General features: G+C 46.3%; 1 protein-coding gene and 2 long non-coding RNA genes across 3 annotated transcripts; 2 read left to right on the forward strand and 1 right to left on the reverse strand.

Moving 5' to 3' along the window:
* The first annotated feature begins 413 nt into the window (after positions 1-413).
* On the forward strand, positions 414-13,320 carry LOC115643486. The gene is made up of 3 exons (XR_003998336.1): positions 414-620; positions 11,687-11,830; positions 13,283-13,320. It is a non-coding gene; the product is annotated as an uncharacterized LOC115643486 (long non-coding RNA).
* LOC115643483 lies at positions 726-25,399 on the reverse strand. Its single transcript, XR_003998333.1, has 5 exons — positions 25,065-25,399; positions 13,346-13,349; positions 11,154-11,158; positions 6,707-6,709; positions 726-737 (listed from the first exon to the last, which is right to left on the reverse strand). It is a non-coding gene; the product is annotated as an uncharacterized LOC115643483 (long non-coding RNA).
* On the forward strand, positions 15,600-17,381 carry LOC115643468 (zinc finger protein 436-like). The gene is made up of 2 exons (XM_030547542.1): positions 15,600-15,673; positions 16,060-17,381. The coding sequence occupies exon 2, from the start codon at positions 16,068-16,070 to the stop codon at positions 17,331-17,333; it is 1,266 nt and encodes a 421-aa protein (XP_030403402.1). The 5' UTR covers positions 15,600-15,673; positions 16,060-16,067; the 3' UTR covers positions 17,334-17,381.
* Positions 25,400-26,426: the final 1,027 nt, after the last annotated feature.

Below are 26,426 nucleotides of genomic sequence, written 5' to 3' on the forward strand. Positions count from 1 at the left end.
AAACCCCGTTATATTCCTAACCTTCACAACCTCCTCCGGCAAGGAGTTCCACGAGTTGACTGTGCTCTGTGAAGAATAACTTCCTTTGATTTGTTTTAAACCTGCTGCCTATTAATTTCATTTGGTGGCCCCTAGTTTTTGTATTATGGGAACAAGTAAATAACTTCTCCTTATTCTGCTCCTTTCTTTCTCCTGTTTCCCTGTCTCACCCCTTCCCCCCTCTCTGGCAGGGTGGTGAGACACTCTCCCATTCCCAGGGCATTCACTCTCTCTGGCTGGGCTCCCGGGACCTGGTCCCAAGCAGCAGAGAGGAGGCTCCAGCCCAGGCTGGTGACACAGGAAGGGGCAGGAGCAGCGCTGAGCGTTGGGTGCTGGGAGGAAGGAGGCGGGCAGCAGGAAGCACAAAGCCCACAGACCAGACACCTACCTGGGCGTGGATGCTCCGAAAATCCCAGGCGCTGCTACCTCCATTTTGATCCGGGAGCCCGGGCTGAGCAGTAGCTGCTGCTCCCCCCATGGGACCTGTGCTGGGGGGGGGTCCCCTCATTAACCCCTCCCTGCCCAGCGTGGGGAGGGGGCTGAGTCCAGCTGGGACCAGCCCCCTGGGCTGCAGACTGCAGGTGAGTGAGAAACACGCTGAGGACGGGCAGGAAAGTGACTCTCTGCCCCAGGGAGTCTCGCAGCCCGTGGGAATCGGCCCGGAGAGTGGCGGACCTGCCCGGGCAACAGAGACTTGGCTGCAGCCCTGGGCAGGATCCGCCCCACGGGCAAAGCCGGGGGCTGCAGGTGGGGGAAGAGGCACCTGAGCTGCCCCCACCCCCATGTGCCTGTCCGGTGGGGGAGGTGGGATGAAAAATGAGCCAGAGATGGAGGAGAGGGACAGAGCGTGGGAACTGGAACAACCAGGAGCCCGGTGGCACCTTAAAGAGGAACAGATTTATTTGGGCATAAGCTTTTGTGGGTAAACCCCCGCCCCCCATTTCTTCAGCTGCATCCTTGTGTTTGTGGATACAGACCAACATGACACCCTGCAAGTGTGGACTGGGGGCGTTTGGACTGTCTCCCAGCAGGCAGGAGATTGCAGGGGGTGAAGAGCAGGGGAAGAAGTGAGGGGGGTAAGTGTATGTGGGGGGTTAAGTGTGTGTGTGTTGGGGAGAGTTATCTGTGTTATCTCTGTGTGGGGGTTAAGTGTGTGTGTTGGGGGGAGTTATGTGTGTGTGTTTGTGTGTTAATTGCATCTTCTCTGATTTTCTCACTTTCCCCTCAAACCTTGAAAAAATTCTCTCCACTTCTTCCCTCTTTCTCTCTAATGGTCAAATATGTTTATCAAATCCATATTGACCCTCCCGTCCCTTTTTTTTCTCAAACGATTCACCTTTTACCCTCCCAGATATTAGCCCATTTTCTTTCTGTTTCTCAAATCTCCATTTAAAATATCCTGAGATGGGGGGATTTTCCTGCCCACTCTATCTGCAGCAGTTTGTCCTTGTTTGGGTGGGAAACTGTTGCCCAAATGGGATGGGGAGGCGGTACTGGGTGCTGTTTGGGAGAGCCCTGAAACACCGCTGGCTCTGGGATGGGGACGGTGGGGTGGCCGGTCTCTGCCAGCAACAGGGCCTGGAAGGGGCACAGGAAGGGAAGGGGGAAGCCAATGTCTCAGGTGGAGGATCCACTCACAGCTGCTGTTTCCCTCTCAACTCACCCACCTGCTCATCCCCTGCGCTACTCCCCCTCCCTTGTCAGTGACACAAAGGGCTCCCTGCTCCCCATGTGAATGGTGGGGGTGGAGGGAACCGTCTCTTTCTGATTATTTACTGAACGCTCCTATTGAATCCCTTCAAACTTTTCCCCTGTAACTATTGAATCTCCCTCATATCTTGGTGTTTTTCTCTCCGATACTAAAATATTTATTTTTTGATCCATTTTTTCCTCCCTAATTCCTAAAGATCGATATAAAATACTCCCCCAACAAAAATTTGCCCCACTTTCTCTAAAGTTATATTACTAACTTAATATGCTCTTCAGATTTGCCCCTGGCAATCTAAATATAAAATATTAACATAAAAATTTCATTAGATTTTGTCCTTTTCTCACATTCTTGAGTATTACAGTAAAATTCTTGCTGCTGTTGCTCTTTTCCTTTCTGTTTATAAAATATTGATAAATTGCTCATTTTGCCTCTTGAGCTATTATTGATCATAGATATAAAATCAAGGTGGATTGATTTAAATCACGGTAATTTAAAGCAGCAATTTAAATAATGATTTTAATAAACCAGTGGAAAGCCTGGATATAAACTTTTCCATTTGTAGTAGTTGTTGGTTTGGGGGGGGGGGGGTTGTTTTCTGTTTTGTTTTGTTTTTTTTATCTAAATAAATAAAATTTATTTGTATTAAACTAAATAATCTTAAATGTCTTGGATACATAAACTTCTTTTATCAAAACATGTTTCACATGTACAACTAAGTGATTTATCAAACAGAGAGATTAATTCTAGTTAGTGAATTAAACTGATTATTTCATGTCAACCTGGGAAAATGTTCAAATACGTCTGAAAGAGACTTCCTCTGACATTCCTTGTTGGTGTTTCTTTGAGTCAGAGGCTTTGTCCCAACACCTGTGATGACTTTGGCAGTCTATGGCACACAGCCCCTGGTGCCCACAGGATCAAGCCCTTAATACAAAATATGACCTTCTGTGCCATATTTATAAAGCTTGACCTCAAAAGTTAGATGATTTTTCTTTACACAGAAAAGCAGCCTTTAATGTCAAGTGTTTGATAGAGGCTCCTGGCTTCATCATATTTATTTGTTGTTTAAATGTTTTAAGAGATTATAAAAGGCTTAGACCTTCAAATATTGTGTATTAAATTCAGAATTCATTTTAAACAGGTTTACTTTTTAAAGAAAAACTCATTATAATTTAAATAATAAAATCAAAAGAATATGATTAAAATAACATTAAAAAATTAAATAAAAATCATCAATTTTTATAAACCCTGTATAAAATCCTCACATTTTCCCACTTTCCCCTCTCATTTGTGAAAACTAACCCAAGATTCCTCAGATTTCCACCCTTTTCTCTTTAATTACTATGGGCCAGTGACAAGGCATGGGAATTTTTTAACTATTGGGGCTCCTCCGTGCCCTCCATTCTCCTGTGAAAGCATCGCCCAGGGTTCCCCCAGCCTGTGTGAATAGCTGGCAGGGGGTGCAGGTTCTGTTATCGAATCTCTGTCGCAGCTCAGGGAACTGTCCCATGTTCCCGCTCCTTGGGCCGGAAAGGGCCCATGCTGAGGCTTCTGGCTTCTCACAGTCACCTCACTTGGGCAGAGACCTGCTGCTTTCTCCCTCCTCACCGGGGTGTTTCCTGGTCACACAACTCCTTGCCTACACTGCAATATTCCCAGCAGGCCGGCGTCTGTACCCAGCTTTTTCGTCAGCTGCTCTGAACAGCATGATAGCCTGCAGTTATATGGTGCCACCCCAAGCTTTCTGAGCAAACACTTATTCTTAAGGTGAAAACATTACAGAGAGAACATATTTAAAAATAAATAAATGAACATACACACCTGCTAAAAGCTTACCAGAGATACTGCCTCTCCCCCCACACACTCCACCAGTTGTCTGGCAGGAGTCAGTCCTTCAAACCTCACCCAGTGGGGTTTCTGTCATTACCAGTTTATGACAAACTTACCTGTTCGCTCTTCCATGTCCCCCACTCATTTGTCTGATCGTCACTGGGACTCTTAAGTGTATCTCCCTCTTCCTGCCTGGGCTTCTACCGGTGCTTTAATACCCAAATAGTGAAGGGCTCAGATTTCACCCCACTATTCACAGTGGTTTGGGAGCATTCGTAGTGGGCTGTCAGGCAACTCCAGATCCAGCTTTACACCCAGGCTGCCGCGCAGTCCTTGCCTCAGGCCGTGAGCACCCCAGAATGGGATATCTTGGGCCTTCATGGCAAGCCTGTGCAGATTCCCCAAACTCCAACGGAGAAGTATTGACGCCTGAGGTGCATGTTGGAAGAGAAGAAGCCGGGCGGGGTCCTTGTTTGGGTGTTATCCACCTGCTTGACACGGTGCTTCTCCACGCTGTCTTGTGGGCAGCGGCGGCCCCAGGCACCAGCGCTCCAAGTGCGTGCCTGGGGCGGCAAGCCATGGGGGGCACCCAGCCAGTCACTGCGAGGGTGGCAGTCAGGCAGCCTTCGGTGGCTTGCCTGTGGGAAGTCCACCGGTCCCACGGATTCAGTGGCAATTTGGTGGTGGGAATGCCGAATCCGCAGGACCGGGGACCTCCCGCAGGCAAGCCGCCGAAGGCAGCCTGCCTGCCGTGCTTGGGGCGGCAAAAAAGCTAGAGGGGGTGGAGATGGAGAAAAAAGACTACGGACCATCAGCAGATTTCTTGTTTCTAGCTTTCAGAGGGTCGTCTGATGACTGACCCTGCTGAGATCCGGAAAGCAGCTGTTTCCTTTTACACCTCTCTGTATGTCCCCAAAGCCTGGGACATGCTGGTAATGGCAGAGCTGCATCAGGGATTATCCCGTCTGCCTGGAGAGCTGCAACAGTGCCTGGCTGCCCTGCTGTCATTACCAGAGCCCTCTGTTGCAGTCCCGCAGCTCTCTACAGGCAAGGCCTCAGGGATCAGTGGGCTGCCATCCCAATTCTACAAAGATTTCTGGTATCTTATTGGTCCTCAGTTTTTTCTAGGGGTGCTGAAGTATATCCAGATGCTGCCACTGGGCAGTGATCACCGTGCTTCTCAAAAAGGGGGACCTCTGCGATTTATGGATCGGAGACTTATTCTCCTGTCTGCTCCGATTATAAGATTTTATCAGCGCCTTAGCTACGCAGCTGAAGACTGTCTGGACTCTGTGACACACATTGTATTCCTAACCACAGTAGTTAGGATCATTTATTCTTAATTTGTGATGTTTTACTGTTAGCAGACTTGGTAATCTGGCTGTGGGGCTTGTTTCTATGGACCAGGCGAAGGCCTTGGGTAGAGTTATTCAGTTATATTCTAAAAACGTTACAGGCTTTGGGATTGGGCCATCACTGTCCTCATATATTTCTTTATTGCACTGTAATGTTTTTAGCATCTGAAAGATCAATGGGGCTCTGAGCTGCTGCTTCCTGGCATCCCAAAGCATTTGTCAGGGGTTTCCTCGGTCTGGGATGTTCTGGTTTCTGAGTTTGGAGCCATTCCCGCACCTCCTTGGAAGCAGTCTGACTGGCCTTTCTGTGCGGGGGGACAGCTGCTTTTCCCAGTTTTTCTGTCAGCCTGTGGTGATGACGTCTCTGTGTTCCCCACATGTGACGCGGGCCCACAGGCACTTTGCACTGGTTTTCAAGGGTACGAACAGGCGTCTTGTGTCTGCATTAACTGGGCAAAGACATTTCTATTTTACTAGCCTCTTGGCAATGTCACATTTCCCCTTTATTGGCCCTATAATTGCACTGGGGCTCCTCTGGGGAGGTGGTGTCCGGGGGTCTGTTTTGGATCTGAACAATTATGTTAAGGAACTGGAAGGAGGCTGAAGAGAAGGTGCAAAGCTCCTTCCTGTAATCTCTATTCAGGGACAGGTTTTGATTGCCAACAATCTTGTGGCCTCAATATTGTAGCACTTGCTAGTGTATGTGGACCTCCCCTGGGCCTTTTGGACTGGATTCAGGGGCATATTTTAACAACTTGTTTTGAATTGTTCCCACTGGCTGCACCTTGCTTTGCTATTCCTGCCATTTAGTTGGGGATTGATCCTTTAGTTATGGGGGAGCAATAGCTGGGTGGTTTGAGCATTGGCCTGCTAAACCCAGGGTTGTGAGCTCAATCCTCAAGGAGGCTACTTAGGGATCTGGGGCAAAAATCAGTACTTGGTCTTGCTAGTGAAGTCAGGGGGCTGGACTAAATGACCTTTCAGGGTCCCTTCCAGTTCTATAAGATATGTATATCTCTATATATTATACTATATTGGTCCTACTTTGAGCAGGGGGTTGGACTAGATGACCTTCTGAGGTCCCTTCCAACCCTGATATTCTATGAACAGGGCCAGAGACTCATGGATCAGGTCATCAGGATGGTGCGTCTGGTCTGGAAGCCCATTGTCGTCTCTCTCCTCCATTACGCTGTGGGGGGATGAACTTTGATTCTCACCTATTTTTGTTGGCACCTGGTTGACTGCAGAGTCTAGATTCGCCTCCAGTCTTTAATGGTCTTTTAATGGCTGGCAACTTCTGCCAGGTGCACGACAGAACCAGGCATTTTGCAGTTTATGGCTCTTGGAAGAGCTGCTGTTTTTTAACCCACTTTTTACTGCTGAAACTTTCTCCCTCAGAATCCTGTTTTCCATCTTTCCCCTGGCCCACCTGATTCTTCCTAGCTGGTCAAGCTGGAACTCAGCAACCACTCTTGCTGCTCACGTCTGGGCACTTTTTTGTGCAAGGTTCTCACTGAATTCCATGTGGCAGATCCTCAGCAAGCTGCTCATTATTAGCAAAAAGTTTCTGCTGGGACTGTTCTTCCTGGGGAAAACCCCATGTTACCTTCACTAATTCTCTCTCCTATGAACAAGATCCTTGTGCAATCAGGCAGGTTGTTGTCCTGGAACAATTTGGTAAATGTTCCTTTTGCAACCATGATCAAGAAGCAGCTCTGTAGCAGGTGTGCCAAGGTGCAGCATTAGGCACCCAATCTGATGTCCCTGGTACAGCCTGGAGGCTGGCTCTGGCCCTGACGACTCTGTGTCCCCCGCTGTACAAACCTCCTCTTCCTAGGTGCTCTGGGGACTTGTAGTGGAGCGTTCTGCATAGCACCTACCCCTGCGATGTCTGTGCAGTGCACTTTCTGTTCAGCTTCAGACACTGTTTCAGTTTTTAATACATTTCCCTAATTGGTTCCTCGCCCACCTCACTCCCCCAGCTTTCAGTGGTTTGGGACTGGTTTTTGTCAAGCCCCTGTTTGCTCAGAGTAGGATACAGTGCTCACATTTGACAGGTTTAATCCATGGCTAACTTTGTGCAGGGTCATGTGAAACTGACCATTTTGAAACCTCAACAGAACAGAGTGGTCAGGGTAGAGGGACGTGATGTGCTGGGGCTCTTGCATGCTCTGAAGCCGGCCTAGCTGTAGATTGTTTACATCTTTTGGAAACTGACTTGCAGTCTGGACAATTTTCTGTCGACTTGGTGTGTTAACGATATTTGGAGTGAAATTGGTGGTGATGCTTTAGTGATATAAGGTGCTTTAGTGATCCATGTTTAATTTTCTCTTAAGATGTGTTTTACCTTATTTTATTCATATATTTTATGTGTGTGTGTGTGTGTGTGTGTATATATATAATAGTAATTTTATAACATTGTTAATAGTTTATAATGTGATTTTATGTGACTAGAGGTGGTTTTTATGTCCTGTCTGTCTGCCTCTTTCTCACACTGAGGATTGTGGGAGGTTGAGAGTGGGTTTGCTGTTCTCTCTGTTGAGGAAATGTTTTGTGTGTGTGTTTAGTTCAATGGTTGTTGTGTGTGGTGTTTAGATGTGCTTGTAATTATTAGAACTGGGAGCACTGGCTGTTGGGATTCTGAAAGGACAGGAGGGAGGAGCTGAGGCTGAGAGTTACTGAGGGTGCATCAGGAGATTGGTAAAGAGGTTTCCACTAAATAAATAAAGATATCCAGTCTGCTAGAACTGGAAGGGACCTTGGAAGGTCATTGAGTCCAGCCACCTCCCAGCAGGACCAAGTACTGATTTTTGCCCCAGATCCCTAAGGGGCCCCCTCAAGGATTGAACTCTCAACCCTGGATTTAGCAGGGCAATGCTCAAACCACTGAGCTATCCCTTCCCACTGTAAAAATAAAGTGCAGTTGAAGTTGTTAGTACCTTGCCTGGTTGATACAATATTGTGCACTTAATTTTAGGCTGCATTATGTATTATCAAGCTGTCATCTGCCCTCTGGGCTAGCACGGCCCACCTAGGTGACAAAGACCTCCCTTTGTGGTGGAGTCGGCGGGTTTAACCTGTGGACACAGGGTTGCAGAGGCTCTGCCTCTGGAGGAGTGCGACTCCGTATCAAAATGTGCTGCATGCCGCCCTCATGAGCAAGGCTGTTGCAGTGTTTGTTGTCACACCTCGCCTTGTTGAGCAGGTGGTTGGGTGTTTTTGTCCTTTGTGCCCTCTCAACATCATCTGTTGAAATCACTGTCTGTAATGTCCCTCCTTTGTAAAGGAATAAGCAGCTGGCCTGAGAAGTGGCAAGCTATGGTGAAATTACCAGCCTTCTTGCCCTGGAGGCTTGGCACGTCTGCTCCTTCCATGGGCAGATTTTTAAACAGTGGTTCCAAAAATGTCCCTGACGTATAGGACTGTCACAGAGAGTGAGAGAGTCAGGGCCCTACACTCCTCTTCCTGTCCCTGAAGTATAGGACTGTCACAGAGAGTGAGGGAGTCAGGGCCCTGCACCCCTCTTCCTAGGAGTCACCGTGACTCTCATCCAGCCAGTAAAACGGAAGGTTTATTGAACAGTAGGAACGCAGCCTACAGCATAGCTTGTAGGTACAACCAGGACCCCTCAGTCAACTCCTTCTGGAGGGGGAGGGAGTTTAGACCCCAGAGACTTGGGGTTCCCTGCGTTCCACCACCCAGCACCAAAGCTGAAAAAACCAAAAAAACTCCTCTCCTTTGTTCAGTCTCCCAGGCAGAAAGTTTCCCTTCTCCCAACACCCCTCCTGGCTCAGGTTACAGCTCAGGGAGCTTCCTTCTCATCCCAAATGTAACTCCCCTGGAGCATTCCCATGTCAGCTCCCTGCTCCGTCACAAGGACTGGGAAGTGTGTGTGGCCAGTGAGGGCCTGCTGGAAATCTGACAGGTTTAGTCAATCAGTGCCCGAGAAAGAGCTGGGCTGCCCCAGGGAGCTGTGACCCTGAACCTGGGACCATGGGAGTTTCTCTGAGTAAAGAGCGAGGTGGCAATGGCAGAGACTGAGGGGGCAACGGGCTGCAGAGGCCTCTGGGGAGGTAATGCCCTTTACAAGCTGGGGGAAGACGGCATGACTGGTTCAGGGTCTCCTGACTGCGAAATGGAGGCATAACCTGTTGCTATGGAATCCACGGCCTTGGCTGGGGATTCTGGCTTGTGGGGAAAGCCCTATGTTAAAATATGGCCATGGGCGGTGGAGGGGACCCCGGTTTTCAGGGCTCTGTGAACAAGCTAGTTGGCCAGTGCAATCAGGGAACACACTGCTCAGGGGGCCTGGGTCGCAGGGATACTGACTGACCGGCTGTGCTTGCAATAGGGAGACCCCTGCTAAAAACCTCCCCTCGCCACTCAGCAACGCTCTCTGTGATTGTGCTCCTCCTATGGTGCCTGTCTCAGAAGAAAGTGGAGGTTTCATTTCTGCGAGACTCTTGCACAGATTGGCTTTCCGATTAGAGAGGGGAGGTTTTTCTGAGTCATGGTTCCACAGGAAGTGTGGGGGTTGCTTTTCTCTTTGCAGATGGGGTGGTTCTGCTGGCAATTGTTCCAGGACTTGTATTGACGGTTCAAACTACTTTTGAGCAATATCATCTTCTTTCGATAAATGTGTAATCTCCTACTGTAGAGAAATACAGGGTACCCCGCCCCCAGCGCCCCCTCTTTTGGCAAATTGTTTTTTTGACAAGTGATATTTTAATTTGGGGGGTGGGCAATTTTAATTATATTCTTAACGACAGGTTGGATAGGAATAATCTGGAACCCCAACCACTGTCTGCTCAGTGACTTTCAGCTCTTTTACACTGCCACACGTCTGTCAGGTCAGCAACCTGTAACCCACACGCCTCCCGGGTGTCTTGTTCTGTCCCATGTAGTGGCACCGAGACCGCTGAGAGAGAGAGTTAAAATGAATCTGCTGTACAGTCTTAACTAACAGGCTTTTAGTCATGCAGTAGAGGCTCATACACTAAGCTCCAGAGGTCCCAGGTTCAATCCTGCCCAACGACGACTGGGGTCTGTTGGTGTTATAACAGCATTTCTAACCTTATGCCCAGCAGTACAACTGGTTGAGCGCTGGTGCCAACTCTTTCTCTAGGGCCCACTTGGGCAAGGATTTTTTAATGTGTTTATTCATCATTTGCTTTCTAGCTGCACTGTCCCAGCTCGGATTTCAGATTGTGTTTGGTCTCATTTGTGTTCTCTTCTCTCTGTGGGAGATTGTCACTCATACTGGCCTTTTAACACTTGCCTTGTACAAGATGGTCATTCTGGGGACTCTTAAATATTTTTGCGGCACCTAGGGTGTCTTTCCTTCCTTGAGGCAATGGTGGGAGGTGGCAAAGTTAATATATATGCAGCAGATAACCCTGGCCTTTGCCAAAGTATGGAGCAGTTAGAGTTGGGTGTTGCAGAACTTGAAAAAGCCTTTCATGGCAATAATGATTCTGGGTTGTAGGACAGCTTGAAAAATATTTTTTTTAAAGAACAGTGCCTGTGGGACCTGTTGGATAGCAAAGTTCAGGGTGCATTTATTGCAGCAGGTGAAAAAAAATGAGTTCAATTGATTTATTTTTCTAATTTTGCATGGATCTCAGCAGATACCATTGCTGCTAAACTTGGGTTTCATTCTGTTTGCTGGTTTCTTTTTTTATTGGAGGCGCAGCGTTGCCGATCTGGACAATTGCCTCTTTGAGCGAGCCATTCCCGATTATACTCACATTGCTATTTCCTTGCCTGTTGCTCCTGCTGTGGCTTGGAACATTGATCAGCATGGCAATTTGCTTACCTTCAGTGAGTCTTACAAATGTAAACTTTTAATAGCTTAGGCCCCAAAGCATTATACCTGTATATGATTATGATAAAGATTCAGCATTTTCAAATGCTTATTGATTATCCTGGCTCAGTGTGGAGAAGACAGCTTCTGGCTGCATACTCCATCTATGCAGCCTGGTGATCTGTACACAGTCCTCTGATTGCAAAGCCTGTGGGTGATCTCCAATAGAGAATTCTTCACAGTGGTATGGCCTTGAATGTGTGCATTATTTGACTCCGAATGTGTCCATGTGTGTGCCCTGTTACACGGGGGAGACTGTTTTTCATCTGTTTCTTACTTATTCCAAGTTACCCTGAAGTACAACAAATAATGTAAAAGCAGCAAAGAGTCCTGTGGCCCCTTATAGAATACCCACGAAAGCTCATGCTCCAATACATCTGTTAGTCTATAAGGTGCCATTGGACTCTTTGCTGCTTTTACAGATCCAGACTAACACTGCTACCCCTCTGATACTTAACAAATAATGGGTGTATATTTTGGTTATAGTCCCATGATTTTTCTCATAGTGTATTTCCTTTTACTGTTAAGTATGGATTCACAAAGAGATCTGTAATATGCCCTGTGAACGTCACTTTGAGTCAAACAAAGACAGCTATTCTAAAAAACAGACAATGTAAAATATCTGGTACTGGCATTGCCTATGGGCTTCATTTTTTAATTTATTTTTTAATGGATTTCTGCCTTCATTTGGAATTTAGATATTCTACTTGTCCATGATTTGTATCACATTATTCAGTGGTGGGCTACTGGAAATGTACCTAATAGTTATGGGCAGTTTATGAATTTGTATTTTTTTCTTGATTTTTACTATTGTTTTCTGTTCTGATTTTATTTAAAGTCTTCTAAAACCCAAACACACTCTCTCTCCCTCCCCTCTGCTCTACTAAGGAGACTTGGATTGAGCTTCCTAGCTGAGATGCTGTTGTTTCCTCCCCTGTTATCTGGAAGCCCAAGTTGAGCTGCTGCTTCTCTCCCAGTGGGGTCTGTGCTGCAGAGTGACTTTATATAAAATTTCTTCTGTGCTGAGCCAAGGTGAGGAATTTCTCCAAGCCCCCTAAGGTAGCTCTGCCAACATCAACTCCTGAGCCAGAGACCTCAAAAAAAGTGCTGTGGATGGGCAGCAAAGTGATTCTGCATAATCTCATTCCTCATCTCTCCTCTCATTAATAGCTGCAGGAGCTGATCCAGCCCTGGGGAAGAACATGACCCAGGAATGGGACTATCCAAACTGGAGGGGCAGGGAAAAGGGGAAGGAGATAAGCTGAAAGGGGCAGTGGAAAAAGTTAGTGGGGAGAGAGATTCCCAGATCTCTGACCTGCCCAGACACACTTATTGCAGCATCCCTGGGCAGATTCCCTTTCCTGTGAACCAGGGGAGGAGCAGAAAGAGGAAAAGCCAGTCCCTGACTCTCCCTGTTCCCTCCGGTGGGGTGTGTGTTGTCCTGGGGACCAGGTCTGGGGAATCCCCCAAAGTGACTCCTTTGGTTCTGTTCTACCATTTGGTTCAGAAGGTTTGTTATGGGAGGACTGAAAAATGCCTTGATGGGTTTAATCCTTTTGGGAGGGGCCAGGTCTGCACTATAATAAAGTGACCAAGCGTTTTCCCAACATGGCAGAATCTTGAGTGTCTCTCTGCAGAGAAGAGCCTGGGGCAATTTTGATGTGAAATTAAATGAAGCCTGCTCTGAAATCTCCCCAGTTGCCTTTCTTGGCATGAAAGAGTACAGAATGATATCCATGTTTTACTCCTAATCCTCTCATGAGACAACAGATGGAAATGGCTGTCGGCAAACCAGTTCAGGGAGAGATTATGGAGCAGTTGCTGCAGGGAGAAGAACAGTAAATATATAGGCAGTGGGAGCTTCTGGGGAATGTGATCTGGAGATGGGAGTGGGAAGGAAGTGCCTATGGTAGAGAAAGGAAGGATACAGAGTGTGACTAACCTGTTGGGACTTGGTTAACCTGGGGTCTAGACTCTGGGAACAGACCCATAGGGCAGGGGGTGAAATTCCCTGCTTTGTGGAACAGGAAATAAACCCCGGACTGGTTGGGAAAACTGACCAGACTCCCAGTGCCGGAGCCTGAATGAGAGGCTGCAATTAGATTTGAGGGGGCAGGCTCCAGAAGGTTTGTGTGATGTCCTGTCCCCTTACATCTAGTTGCAGGCAATGAGGAGCAGGTTGGTTTTCCCACCAGGGAGTTGTCCCTGGGCCCTGCTGGGGGCTCCATCTCCTGTATCAGCCTCTGGCTAGCAGGTGTGTGATGAACATGAAGACCCCTCCCCCTGTGTCTTCTAGGGGATATGAGGGGCTCTCTCTTTCTCCCTTCACCTTGATGCCCATTGGCTGCTCTGTGTGGGGTGGGGATGGGACTCTGCTGATTGTGAGAGTCCCAGGGCTTCCATTTAATTGGCCCTGCTGCCCCATGAATAGTGGGGCTGTCAGTAGGGCAGCAGGTACTGAGAGTTGGACTCTTGCTCTTTCAGGGACCGGTGACCTTTGAGGAGGTGGCTGTGTATTTTACCAAGGAAGAGGGGGCTCTGCTGGACCCCGCTCAGAGAGCCCTCTACAGGGACGTCATGCAGGAGAACTATGAGACTATGACCTCGCTGGGTAAGGATTCCCGTCCCCTCAGTTCTTGGAAGGGGAAATGAAGAGATAAGTTTCACGTCACCCCATAATGCAACTCAACTGAGTCCTATTTCAGCATCACCCCAACATGCTGGTGTCACTCGCATCAGCCCTCAGCCCTCCCCTGCTACACAACACTGCGGGAACAGAGCCCAGGAGCAGCACAGCGCAGAGTCTAATGTCTTCTCTTTGCTAAGACAAAATGTGGGTTTAGGTCTGATGTAATGAACAGAAGCTGCCTGGTCTGCACTGAGATTGTTCTACACAAACCATCTCAGGCTGCAAAACGTTAGCACCCCTTACCCTCTCCCTGAAATTCCTTCTGAGTCATCGCCTTCACTTACCCCTTACTAAGCCCTGGAGACCACTAGCATGTCTGCCATGGCAAGAACACACCTTTGTATACATTTCCTGACACAACTTACAACACTCCGCACTGAAATGGGGCAGACTAGGTCCCTCAGGGGTCATAAGCACCTCTCTGTGTACCACACTCACAGCTCTGCCAAGCTGCTCCAGGTGATCTCTCACCGTTCATTTACTGCTGACAATGCATACAGCTGGAGTGTGTGCAGATACATGCTGGTGTGAGCCAGGGTGCCTGGCGTAGCCCTCACTGAAAATGCCAAGGTCAGGGCAGGCGGAAGAAAGGATACCAGATTCTCCCGAACTGGTGGTTCACACTGAAGTAAATTTCCCAGTATCCAGGTCATCATGCAGTATTCATCACTATTCCCCAGCTCCAATGCCATCGCAGCGGGTTGGAGGAATTGGACCAAGGGGCACCTGCAGTGTGAAAGGAAAGGAAGGTTTTGAGGATCTGGGAGCTAGGAGGCGTTTGATTTAGAGCCTGCATTCCATTCTTATTCCAGTCCAGTTTCACTTTATTTTACGTATTTTTTTCAAATGTTATTTTCACTTTCTCCTCTCTCTGCTACTTAGTGCCTGCCCCCTCAACACACACATCTCTTCCCTACACGCTATGACCCAGCCACCATTCCTGACATCTTCTGTTCCTCACAGCGGCAAGACGACCCGTCCCTGGCAGAAATGTGCACTTTCTTGCTGATGTCATTGGTTGTTAGTGCACCTTCGTGGGATTCATCTGCAGTATCCACAATCAGTTTTCCCTGTAGGCTTCTTGGATCTTTGAATCAGTGCCTCCTAAAGTCACGTGGTCTGATTCATCGTTTTCACATTCTCCTTTTCCAGAGGAAGTAGAATCTGTTGTTTCTGAGTTATTGAAACTAATTCTGTAGCCCTAACTACACTCTGGGAGATATTCATACTCCCTTCCACTACACCTGACTTGCTAGATTCCCTACTTCCTTAGAATGTGCCTTCCTGACATATGATACCTAAGGCTAAGAATCTGTCACAGTTATTTTTAGTAAAAGTCATAGTCAAGTCACAGGCAATAAACAGAAATTCACAGAAGCCTGTGACCTACCCCTGACTTCTACTAAAAATAACTAATGGACAAAAGGGGAGGAAGGAGGGTTAAGCACCCACCATTGCTGGGGCTCTGGGGATCCATTTCCCTCCCCCTACTGCGCTGGGGTCCCCCTTGCCACCTCTGGTGGCTAGGAGCTGTGGGGGTCCCTCCGCCGGCTGACAGCTGCTGCCCTGCCACCCCGGGGCTGAAACAGAAAATGTTATGGAGGTCTCTGAAAGTTACGGAGTCCATGACCTCGGTGACAAAATTTTAGCCATAATAATACCCCGACATACTGCATTCTGGGACATGCCTGCTCCCTGCTGTTCCTTGCTGTGCTGAACCCACAAACCCATGCTCACCAGTTCCAGCTTCCTGTGACTTTCATTGTCTCTGGTTCTCTCTCCGCCAGCAAGAAGCATTTCTAGGGGGATTTCCTTTTTTTCTGGAGTCTTCCCAGTCTGGGATGTGGAGTTACCTTGCCTGGGTTTTAGGAGCCCCTTTGATGATGGCTGTCTGGCTGTGTATGTTCCCAGCAGTGATGGGGTTCGTGAAGTCCCTCAAAAGCAGAGCGTCTTGCTTCTCTGGGGAGCTGGCCCTGGTTTTTTTTACTGGCTTAAAATGGGCTGGGTTTAAAATAATAGAACATTTCTTTGTGACAAATGCCCCATGAATTCATCTGATGTCCCTTGTTTTCTTGCCTGAGCAGAGTTTCAAGTTTCCAAACCTGATGTGATCTCCCAGCTGGAAAAAGGGGACGACCCAGGGGTCCCAGACCTCCAGGGCTCAGAAGAACAAGAGATCCTGAGAGGTGCGTGCACGGGTGAAGAATCATTACACCTACTTAAAACTGTCAGTGCCTGAAGGAAAGAGCTGGGATTCCCTACAAGGATCTTGTGGATACTCTCAGTCCAGGATTGTCCCCAGCGAGTGCAATATCCTCAGGACAGATATCAGTCATGGCTTCCTACCTATCCTGGCTGACACCTGGCAGTAACTGCTTCCCTGACCTCTCTTCATACTGAGTGTTTGGATAGGATGTGGAAACAGAATTCATCCGTTCCTCTTTCCCTTATAGGAAAGAGTTTGGAGAAATTCACTTTCTGATTTCCCCCCCCCATTTCTCCAGCACTTATTGGTTTCCTCTCCTCTTTCCCATTCCTATACGTGAGGGTCTTTCTCTCTCTGTCCCAGCAGGTGGTAGGATGGTGAGTGAGAATGAGGAACAAGATCCTCAGCAGAAGGATGCTGAGCACGTGGAACTACATGGGGTACTGCTGCGAAGATCCAAACGGAAGGTGTCCAGAAATCATGAGCAGCAAAAAAGTTGTGAGAGTCAGCACAGGCCAGAGAGGCAGCAGACAAAGCAGCGAGAAGAGAAAGTGGGTAAATCTATTAATAGTCAGGGAACTCACAAGGACCTCAAGGGAACCACAGCCCAGCACAGAATCCTCACAGGAGAGAGAAAAAACACCTGCACTGAGTGTGGGAAAATCTTCCGTAGACGTGCAGACCTTATTAATCATGAGAGAATCCACACAGGAGAGAGACCCTATGAATGTAGTCAGTGTGGGAAAACATTCACTCAGAGTTCAGCCCTTACTAGGCATCAGAGAATCCATACAGGGGACAGACCCTATGAATGCTGTGAATGTGGGAAAAACTTCTCTGACAGATCAACCCTTATTCAGCACCAGAGAATCCACACAGGGGAAAGACCCTATAAATGCAGTGAATGTGGGAAAAGCTTCACTGACAGCTCAGCCCTGATTCAACATCAGAGAATCCACACGGGGGAGAGACCCTATAAATGCTGTGAGTGTGGGAAAAGCTTCACTCAGCGCTCAACCCTTATCACACATCAGAGACTTCACACAGGAGAGAGACCTTATGAATGCTGCGAGTGCCAGAAAAACTTTAGTAATTGCTCAGCGCTTATTTATCATCAGCGAATCCACACAGGAGAAAGACCCTATGAGTGCTGTGAGTGTGGGAAAACCTTCACTGACAGCTCAACCCTTGTTACACACCAGAGAATCCACACAGGAGAGAGACCCTATGAATGCCGCGAGTGTGGGAAAACCTTCACGGCCAGCTCTACCCTTGTTACACATCAAAGAATCCATACTGGGGAGAGACCCTATGAATGCTGTGAGTGCGGGAAAAGCTTCACTCAGCGCTCAACCCTTATTACGCATCAGAGAATCCACATAGGCGAGAGACCCTACATGTGCTATGAGTGCGGGAAAAGTTTCACTGACACCTCAACCCTTATTACACATCAAAGAATCCACAGCGGAGAGAGACCGTATGAATGCAGCGATTGCAGGAAAAGCTTCACTCAGAGCTCAGCCCTGATTACGCATCAGAGAATCCACAGTGGAGAGAGACCCTATGAATGCAGTGAGTGCGGGAAAAGCTTCACTCGGAGCTCAGCCCTTCTTTATCATCAGAGAATCCACAAGAGATAGCTCTAGACAAGGTTTTTATGCTGTTCCTGACAAAAGATTTTAGTATCTTTAATAGTTTTGCTAATTGCCACATAGTGAACTTTAAAGCTATTTGCACCTTTTCCTTCATTGTGGTCCCTCAAGTGAAGGCGAAAACAGACAACTCTGCAGCTCCACCTTTTTGGGGAAGAATCCCATGGTCCTTTCTGTCAACTCCATAGTCCTATGGGTCATGGGAATTTGTGACCCTCCTACAAGGGATATTCATCACCTCCAGGTCGAGGATATATACAGGTGATATCAACTAGCTATATCAAGGTAAAATCTGCTTGGTTTCGTCTCCACTAGGATTTTCCATGGAGTTGGCTGGCTTGAGTTAGCTATCATGATGTAAAAACCTAACTAGTCTTGCAGTAAGGACATAACCTGGAGACTGTACGTGGGTTATCCTCATGTCCTGACCTAACCTCCTTTTCCTAGTCTAAGCAAACCTGCAGGAAGGATCAAATTTAAACTCTTATTTCCACTGCAAAATGATTGTTTGAGCCTCCAAGTTCTCCCTTTGGCACAGATTTGTCTGATTGCCTTGGGGTGTGCTGAACAAGAATTGTGTTCATACCCTTTTTCTCACATGAAATAGATTTAAATATAACAAAGAGCAGAAGCAAGAGTGGTGGAGGAGGGAGGGAAGTGTCATTTCAGGCTCTGGGACACCTGAAAAAGATGGAGGGATTCCACACTTCTCCAGCACCCTTACCTTCTGTCTGAGCTACGTAGCATTTATATTTTTCACATTTTAGCCCTCCACTCTCAAAGTCTCATGTGATGCAGTATCCTCAGCTTTCATAGTTTGACAAACTATAATGCCAGAAGGGACCGTCGTCATCATCTGGTCTGACCTCCGGCACGTTGCAGGCCAGAGAAACCCACCCACCCACCCACCCACTCCTGGAATAGGCCCATAACTGCTGTCAAGTTAGTTAATCCACTTCCCTGAGAGGTGGTAGCCCTCCCACCAACATAGCACTGTCTACACAGGAGAGGAAGGGGGTTAGGTCGGTATAACCATGTAAATCCGCACCCCAGAGTGACACCCCTATCAATGTAGTTATACCAATATAGGTCTGTAGTGTAGACCAGACTTAAGTCTCCCATTTGTAAGGTAGGTTCTCCATTCCTCCAATCATCCTAATAGCCCCTTTGTAATTGGGAACTGTCCTTTGATTTCTTTGATCCTAAATCAGACTCATTAGAGATGGAGATGAAAGTGTCACCGAGCTGGAAGGGGCATCTGAATGGATTCCAAACACAGTGTGATCAGTCAGCATTGAAATCCCAGTTCCCATCTATGGGCAAAGCCTCTCCTGAAGTTTTTCCTGCTGAGTTAGGATGTTTGCAGGAGGAAATTTGGGCTGTTTTCCCTATTACAATGATGTTAAACCTTTAGTAAATAACATGATTAATGATAATGGAAGAGCACTGAGTGAAACAGGTTTGAACAGATCAGAGGAAAACAGGATGGGAGAATCTCTTGTCCTGATTCTGAGTCATCAGATGTAACCTGCTCTGGAATTTCACTTTATATGAAATGGAAATTGTTGTATACCTCTCTGGGATGTGGATTTCTTTCTTTCTTTCTGAAGTCTGTTTGGTCACATAACGGGATATTAATTTTGTTTGACAAAAGGTAGCTCCGATTTATTGGAGACTTTGAGATAAATGATGATTTGCTGAAATAGGCAGGGATGGTGTCCCTAGCCTCTGTTTGCCAGAAGCTGGGAATGGGTGACAGGGGATGGATCACTTGATGATTCCCTGGTCTGTTCCTTCCCTCTGGGGCACCTGGCATTGGCCATTGTTGGTAGACAGGATACTGGGCTAGATGGACCTTTGATCTGACCCAGTATGGCTGTTCTTATGTTCTTACTTTATTTTTCCTTTTTCCTTACCCCTCCATGATGATATAGGGAAATCTCCAGTGCAGTTCAGTTCACCTGGAGCACATACTCCAAGCTACTGGACATGCTAACAGACAGTAGCATTTTTAAATCTCCGCTCTGAAATGGTGAGCAACGTCAGATTATGCAAAGGATGCAACTGTCTGAAGTAACTGCATATGATCACAGTAATATTCAATACTTTAGGTCAGTATTGTCTCAGATGATCTGGAGTGAGAATTCCACAGTAAGTGACTTGAAACTAGCCAAAACACCCATGTATTTGATCCCCGAAGCAGCTGTGACCCAGGCCTTATAGGAGACTACTTATGAAGATATCTCCTGCATTATTGAATAACATGGGAAATATTGCCCCTAACTATGCAGATACAGAGGAAATACAAGTGGTTTGTTTTTTTAACTCACCCTTTGTATGTGCTGTAAATGTGTATAAAAGTAAAGCAGTTTTGAATGTGAGATAGTTGCAGAAAAATATCTATTTTTTAAATAGAAATCCCACCTCTCATAGTTTACAGAGATTCTGATCTAATTTAGACATGTGCCACTAGATTAAAGAAAGAAGTGTCATGTTTGGAGATGCCATCCTCACTAACACTGATGAAATATAGCATGGTTTGGTGAAGAATTCTGCTCCAGAGAAGTATAAATTTACCCCAAGCAAGGCCAAGGATTTGACAAGAACTCAGGTAGAAATAGGCACCCGATGGTTAGATTTCACCCCTGAAAAGGAAGCTATGATGAACTATGGTCCAGGTAAAATTGCTTTTAGAACACCTTTCATGACTTCTGTGTCACTGTTTACAGTTCCAAAGGCTGCCATGGTTAGATCTGGAACTACTGCCCTTCACCATTGGATCCGAAGTGTTATAAGCTAACGAGAAAAACTGTTGATACCCTAAGAGAACCCTCCTTTCCTGTGGATCCCCATTGCTTTTCCTGGTTGGGCAGCAAGGACTTTCGTGCCGTGCCAGTGATTGTAACCACCGAGGGAATGACTTTGTCAGCTTCAGACTGCAGCTTTCACAAATGTTGAGTTCTCTTTCTATGGTTTTGTCTCTTAGTTTTGCTCTTGTTTCTTACACATTTGCATCACTTCTCCACCATCTCCTGCTATTCTGAAAGATTAAAAAGTGTGAAAATAGAGTACAGATGTTTTTCCTTATGAAGCAAACCTGCCCACTTAGTGTGAGACATCTTCCACCAATCCTTGTGGCAGATGATCTCCAGGTAAATGAATTCACACAAGTTGGAGGCACCAATGTTGGGGTGAGCCACACCTTTACTCAAGGGTTCACTGGGTGGAAATGGGGTGAAAAGAAAAGTAAGACATATAATAGGGATTTGTAATCTTTGAATATGTTATTTTTAGCAATGAAAATGAAATTAAACATGCAGTTAATTATTAGTTAGAGTAAGAGACTAATTACACTGCTCTACAGCCAAAATGCTTCTGACATAAATGTAGTCCAACTTTACTAATTCTGGGTCACTGAGAACGAAAATGATGCTTAAAATTGTTGATTGGCTCTAGTTTTCAAGATATGCTATTGGGTCAGTACATACGACCCTTGACTTGGGAATGGCGGAGGATAAGTGAGTTATAAAGGGAAGGGATCTCAATTTAAACCAGAAATGACTAAAATACATCTTTGAGTGGATCTATGAATAAATCTATGACTGGGTTTGGACAGTACTTGCTTTTTAGGCAAAACAATGAATGATGCAATCTGAAGCTGGTATTGCGTCATACATGATATGAATTGCATCATGTTATTCCTAGAAGTCATGGATGATGCAATCATAACAATGCTTACATGAACAAATTGCCCTATATCAGCTCTAGAAATCATACAGTGTCATGCTCTGTTATTTGTCAGTGTTTGATTTTGCAAAGGGACACATTTCTGTTTAGCCGAAGTGAGCAGAGATGCCTTGTACTTGTGTGAACAGTGCAGATAACTTCTGCTATGTTTGTGGTGAAGTGACTTTTGCATCACAAAAGTGCAGTATAACCACTATGGTTAAGAAAGCCTATCACCTTTATTTTGGCTGCAAAATTGGAGATCAGGACAAGAGGTGGGCCCCACACATATGCTGCAACACTTGTGCAACAAATCTTCGCCAGTGGTTGAACAGGAAAAGGAAGTCTATGCCTTTTGCAGTGCCAATGATTTGGAGAGAGCCAACAGATCATACCAGCAATTGTTACTTCTGCATGGTGCCTCCAGTTGGGAAAGGTGTGTCAAAGAAGAAAAAGTGGACTGTGCATTATCCAAACATTCCATCAGCTATACGCCCGGTACCCCACGGAGAAGGACTGCTGGTTTCTGATGCACCAGAATCCTTCTCACTTGAGTCAGACAAGGAAGAGGAAGAGGATGAAACTTCTGGTCCTGAACCATCAATGTCACAGGACCCACATTTTCTCCCATCCTCCTCCTCTGAAGCACACCTCATAACACAAGGTGAACTGAATGACCTTGTCAGGGATTTGGAACTACCCAAGAGTAAGGTAGAGCTGTTGGGCTCCAAACTACAGCAGTGGAATCTCCTGGCAGGCTATCAGGGCAAATGGAGCCCATCAATGCTTGCAGACTATTGCTGGACAGTGACAAGAGATGCTCCATTGAATGAATACAAGAAACAAGCCAAGAAGCGCCGAGTAGACACTGAATAGGACTAAACTATGTACATAATAGTTTTTTGCCTTTTGTTTCATAATAAATTTTATTTATATAACCCTTTTTGCTGATTTTTAAAGTGTTGCATAAACAGGACAGGTGAAATATCATGTAAAGCAACCGTAAACACATGAAAAGATCTAGGTTTACAATTTATGATTAAAACTCTACTATCTACACAATATACATAGACATAAAATGTAAAAACTTAAATATCTTAGAAACAGTAGCCAATCAGTTGTTTTGATTGTCATATTTGAATTCAGCACATCAAAATACATAATAAATAGCACATTTTATCTCTGAAGCAGACGACTTCTCAAAAATTGTAGACCAGTGTTATGTGACAATTCAAATTACACTGGAAATATATATATTTTTTTCTTTTTAGAAATATGGGAAATGGTGGCTAATCATGAAAAGCGTATTTGATGTAATTTACACCCTTTGGACTAAAGAGTTCTGAATTATAATAGCAGCAAAGAGTCCTGTGGCACCTTATAGACTAACAGACGTTTTGGAGCATGAGCTTTCGTGGGTGAATACCCACTTTGTCAGATGCATGTAGTGGAAATTTCCAGGGGCAGGTATATATATGCAGGCAAGCTAGAGATAATGAGGTAGTTCAATCAGGGAGGATGAGGCCCTGTTCTAGCAGTTGAGGTGTGAAAACCAAGGGACCAGTTTCTCCTCCCTTGGTTTTCACACCTCAACTGCTAGAACAGGACTTCATCCTCCCTGATTGAACTACCTCATTATCTCTAGCTTGCCTGCATATATATACCTGCCCCTGGAAATTTCCACTACATGCATCTGATGAAGTGGGTATTCACCCACGAAAGCTCATGCTCCAAAATGTCTGTTAGTCTATAAGGTGCCACAGGACTCTTTGCTGCTTTTACAGATCCAGACTAACACGGCTACCCCTCTGATACTGAATTATAATGTCACTCTAAAGATTGGGGTGGTGAATATGTGAGAGTATATGAGAATAAAGACCCGGTACAGATTTTAGTTATTTCTGTTTCAAATTAAATTTATTTTGATAAACTTTAAAGTAAATTTCTGTTAAGAGGAAAGCTACTTAAGGAGATAAGTTTTACTTTAACCTTTTACTCAGTGAGATTGTAAGAGTCACTGAGTTCCCCACTTCCCATGTTTGCAAAGGAAAGATATGACATCTCTCATGAGATCCACATTTATTTTTAAGCTTGGTGATGGATGCATGATGCAATGAATAGCTTTGTTGTTAATTTTTTTTCCAAATAGCTATATTTTGGGTGCTGAGATCTATGGAAACCTTCTCAAACTGGCCTTGATTATCTTCCATTTTTTATATCTTTGGGGTTTGCACCTCTACGCTGAATGTGGTTTGGAGCAATAGATATCTTGAGAAAAAGGCTGGGTTAAAGGAGACTTTTCCGGACTGATGCTAGCCCAAGATCTGCCTCATTCCAATCAGATTGTCCACTTTGTTGGTATCTGAGGCATATTTCACACCTGATTTGCCCCGAGATCTTGGGGAGGTACTGTAAAGCGGGGTAAGCTAGAATCATCAATCATAAAAATCAAGATAAAGGCTGAAGTCCTTCGACTTTCAGGTCAACAAGATATCTGAGAGAGACTGATCCCCTCCGAGGAGGGAAATCGTGACATTAATGACAGGCTGTGCCAACATCAATTAGTCTCCTTTTACCTGGGGAAGTCTGAGCATGGAGTGCAGGACAAGCTGCTCAATTGTCTGGTTCCTCGACTGCAGCTATCGCTCCTACTGTCTGAGTTGACAGAGTAAGAGAGCTGGAGCACTCCAACGTGTTATTTTAATAGTTTATTGTTCCTTTTTTATTTTATTTTTCTTTCATTTGTATAATCTAGGGTATGCCCCCTGCCTTTCTATCATCTTTGGGTGTGACAGGTGGTTCAGTGAATACATCTGTTGATCACCTGTAAAATCTACAACGGGAAGATGCCAGAAAGAACAGTTCCCCAAATCTTTTGTGTGGCAGTTGTTACATTTCTGCTGACTACAGCCTTGATAAAGGCTACATCTGAGTTGGAGTGGGAAGGAGAAGGGTTTAGTCACACGACAGTGAAATCTGAGGAGGAAGCTTTAATTGGCTTTGAGGTTGTAGTTTAAACATGAACACTCATTTGATTTCAGTATGGAAATATTCATTGGTTTCAGTGTGGCTTGAGTTGCCAGGGTGAAGTTCTCTGACTAGAGTTTATGACTAAATGGACAACCTTCTCACTGGATTACTCTTCCAAAATAGATGAGTTGTTTATCTGTTTTATTAATCTGATTATTAGATTAAACTGATGACTTGATTCCAAAGCAATATCATTGTTCGCGCCTTGATTTACTGGTTCAACTTGAACTTGATAACTGTGTGTTCAACCCATAAATAAGTTATCTTTATTGTCATTTAGCCTATGTTCTTGATTTTCTTTGTTCGTTATAATAAAATATCTCAAAGAGATGTTGAGTCACGTTTCTGTCAATAAGCACCATAGGCCGTAACTATAGAGAAGATCAGATTCTGGGTCAGGTGACATCAGCCAAGTACATTCGATACAGCAGTCAAGCTGACCGAGGAGTATGTGGTGGCAGACGTTCCCCCGAAGGGAGGGACAACCATATAAAGACAGAGCTGGGGAAGAAGCTAAGGGAACCCCTTCCTGGGAAAGGCCCCAAGAGGAGGGGGGAGAAAACACCGTAGGGGCTTGGTGAATATGGCTTTAGCCTGCTTGCTTGTCCAGAGGTAGCTGATAAAACCGCACTGGATAATTCCAGGTGCATGGATGGCCCTGGAGTGTATCCAGGGAGATAGGAGATACTGTCTGGTGGCCCAGGTGCCCCTAGACATGTGGCACAGCTTTAAATGGAAGCAGGTCGGGGTAGTAAAGTGGTTACCATACCTTACTGTGTTAGGTACAGACTGCCTCCCCACCCCTGAGGGGGAAAGGAAAGGGAGGAGCCAGGGAGTTAGAGGCTGCTCTCCCCTGCTGGCTGCAGAAGCTCTCAATCCCTAAGAGAGGTGGCAGGAGGTCCTGTCCCTTTGTGTCGGGGTGGGACGCTAGGGTGAGGATGGGCTTTTGGTCGAGCCTCTGACTTGCGCAATGAAGGTGAGGGCTGGCACGGGCTGGCTGAGGTGGGATCCCGAGGCCACCGATTCGCAGAGGGCGCACCACCGGCCTGTCTTGCCCGCCCCATCGGGGAGGTGGAGCATGAGCGTACGTGCTAGGACCTGAAAGATGGTGAACTATGCCGGGGCAGGGCGAAGCCAGAGAAAACTCTGGTGGAGGTCTGTAGCGGTCCTGACGTGCAAATTGATCACCCGACCTGGGTATAGGGGCGAAAGACTAATCGAACCATCTAGTAGCTGGTTCCCTCCGAAGTTTCCCTCAGGATAGCTGGCACTCGTTCCGTCTCGGCAGTTTTGATGGTGCGATTGACAGCAATCTCACTACACTTGATCTTAGCCATAAGGCCGAGAAGCAATGCTTTTCCTTGAAACACCGCGGTATCCTCCTGCTTCCATTGCTTTTTTTGTCACCAGCAGAGAAGCCTACAGGACTTTGTAAGAGAGCAGGCCAGAGTGCAGTAGCAACTCCTGCAATGAGTGGTGAGTCCTGCAATAGGGGATGGCACCTGGCCGCTAGGCTTGGGACTCTGTAAAATGGTCCTGGCAGATGACCCGGATGTCTTTCTCGGTATGTTTGAGAGTGTAGCCATGGGCACTGGATGGGATAGGGCAACCTTGGCCCTGTGGTTGGCTCCCTACCTGGTGAGAGATGCTCAAGTGGCCTACATTGCCTTGTGTGAGGAACAGGCCTGGAATTATAAGATGGTGAGGGTGGCCATCCTAGACTGGGCGGGCCCGTCAGCAGAGAAATACTGCTAAATGTTCCCATCAGCCTGATAGATGGAGGCTGTGTGGCCACGGCATTTGCCTAGAGCCTTATGGACTGGGCCATCCGCTGGCTGTGGCCCGAGATGCAAGGGTAGGGGAGATAATGGATGCCCTTGTCCTACAACAATTGCTACAGGGCCTCCCTGAGAATATCATGGAGGATGGACCCTGCAGCCCAGGAAGCCTGGCCTCATGAAACAGGGTCAAAGAACTTTGGGAAGATATAAACAGAGGCAAAAAAAAACATTTGTTATCCATCACTGAGGGCATGATAAGGTACAGCAGCACCCTTGGAGCCTCAAAGCTGGGTCCTCTTAACCTGAGGAGACTCTGAGCTGGACTGGCTGAGTTGACAAGAGTTGCTGGAGACTTAATGTGAGACACCTGCTTAAACAAAAGGTGCAAATTGCTGAATGCAAGTTTTAGTCCCCAGAAAGCCAGCTTTGTTTTACTTGTAGCCACATCTATGCCTGCTGCTCTTACTCATTATCACTTACATATCTGTTCTCTATTAATAAACTCACTCTTGTTTTACTGCAGAACCACCTCATTGCTGCATAT

Source organism: Gopherus evgoodei, unplaced genomic scaffold (assembly GCF_007399415.2).
Source record: "Gopherus evgoodei ecotype Sinaloan lineage unplaced genomic scaffold, rGopEvg1_v1.p scaffold_60_arrow_ctg1, whole genome shotgun sequence".
Taxonomy (NCBI): domain Eukaryota; kingdom Metazoa; phylum Chordata; order Testudines; family Testudinidae; genus Gopherus; species Gopherus evgoodei.

Coding starts and splice junctions, on each gene's coding strand:
- LOC115643468 (XM_030547542.1), top strand. CDS start 16,068: ATGGTGAGTGAGAATGAGGAACAAGATCCTCAGCAGAAGGATGCTGAG.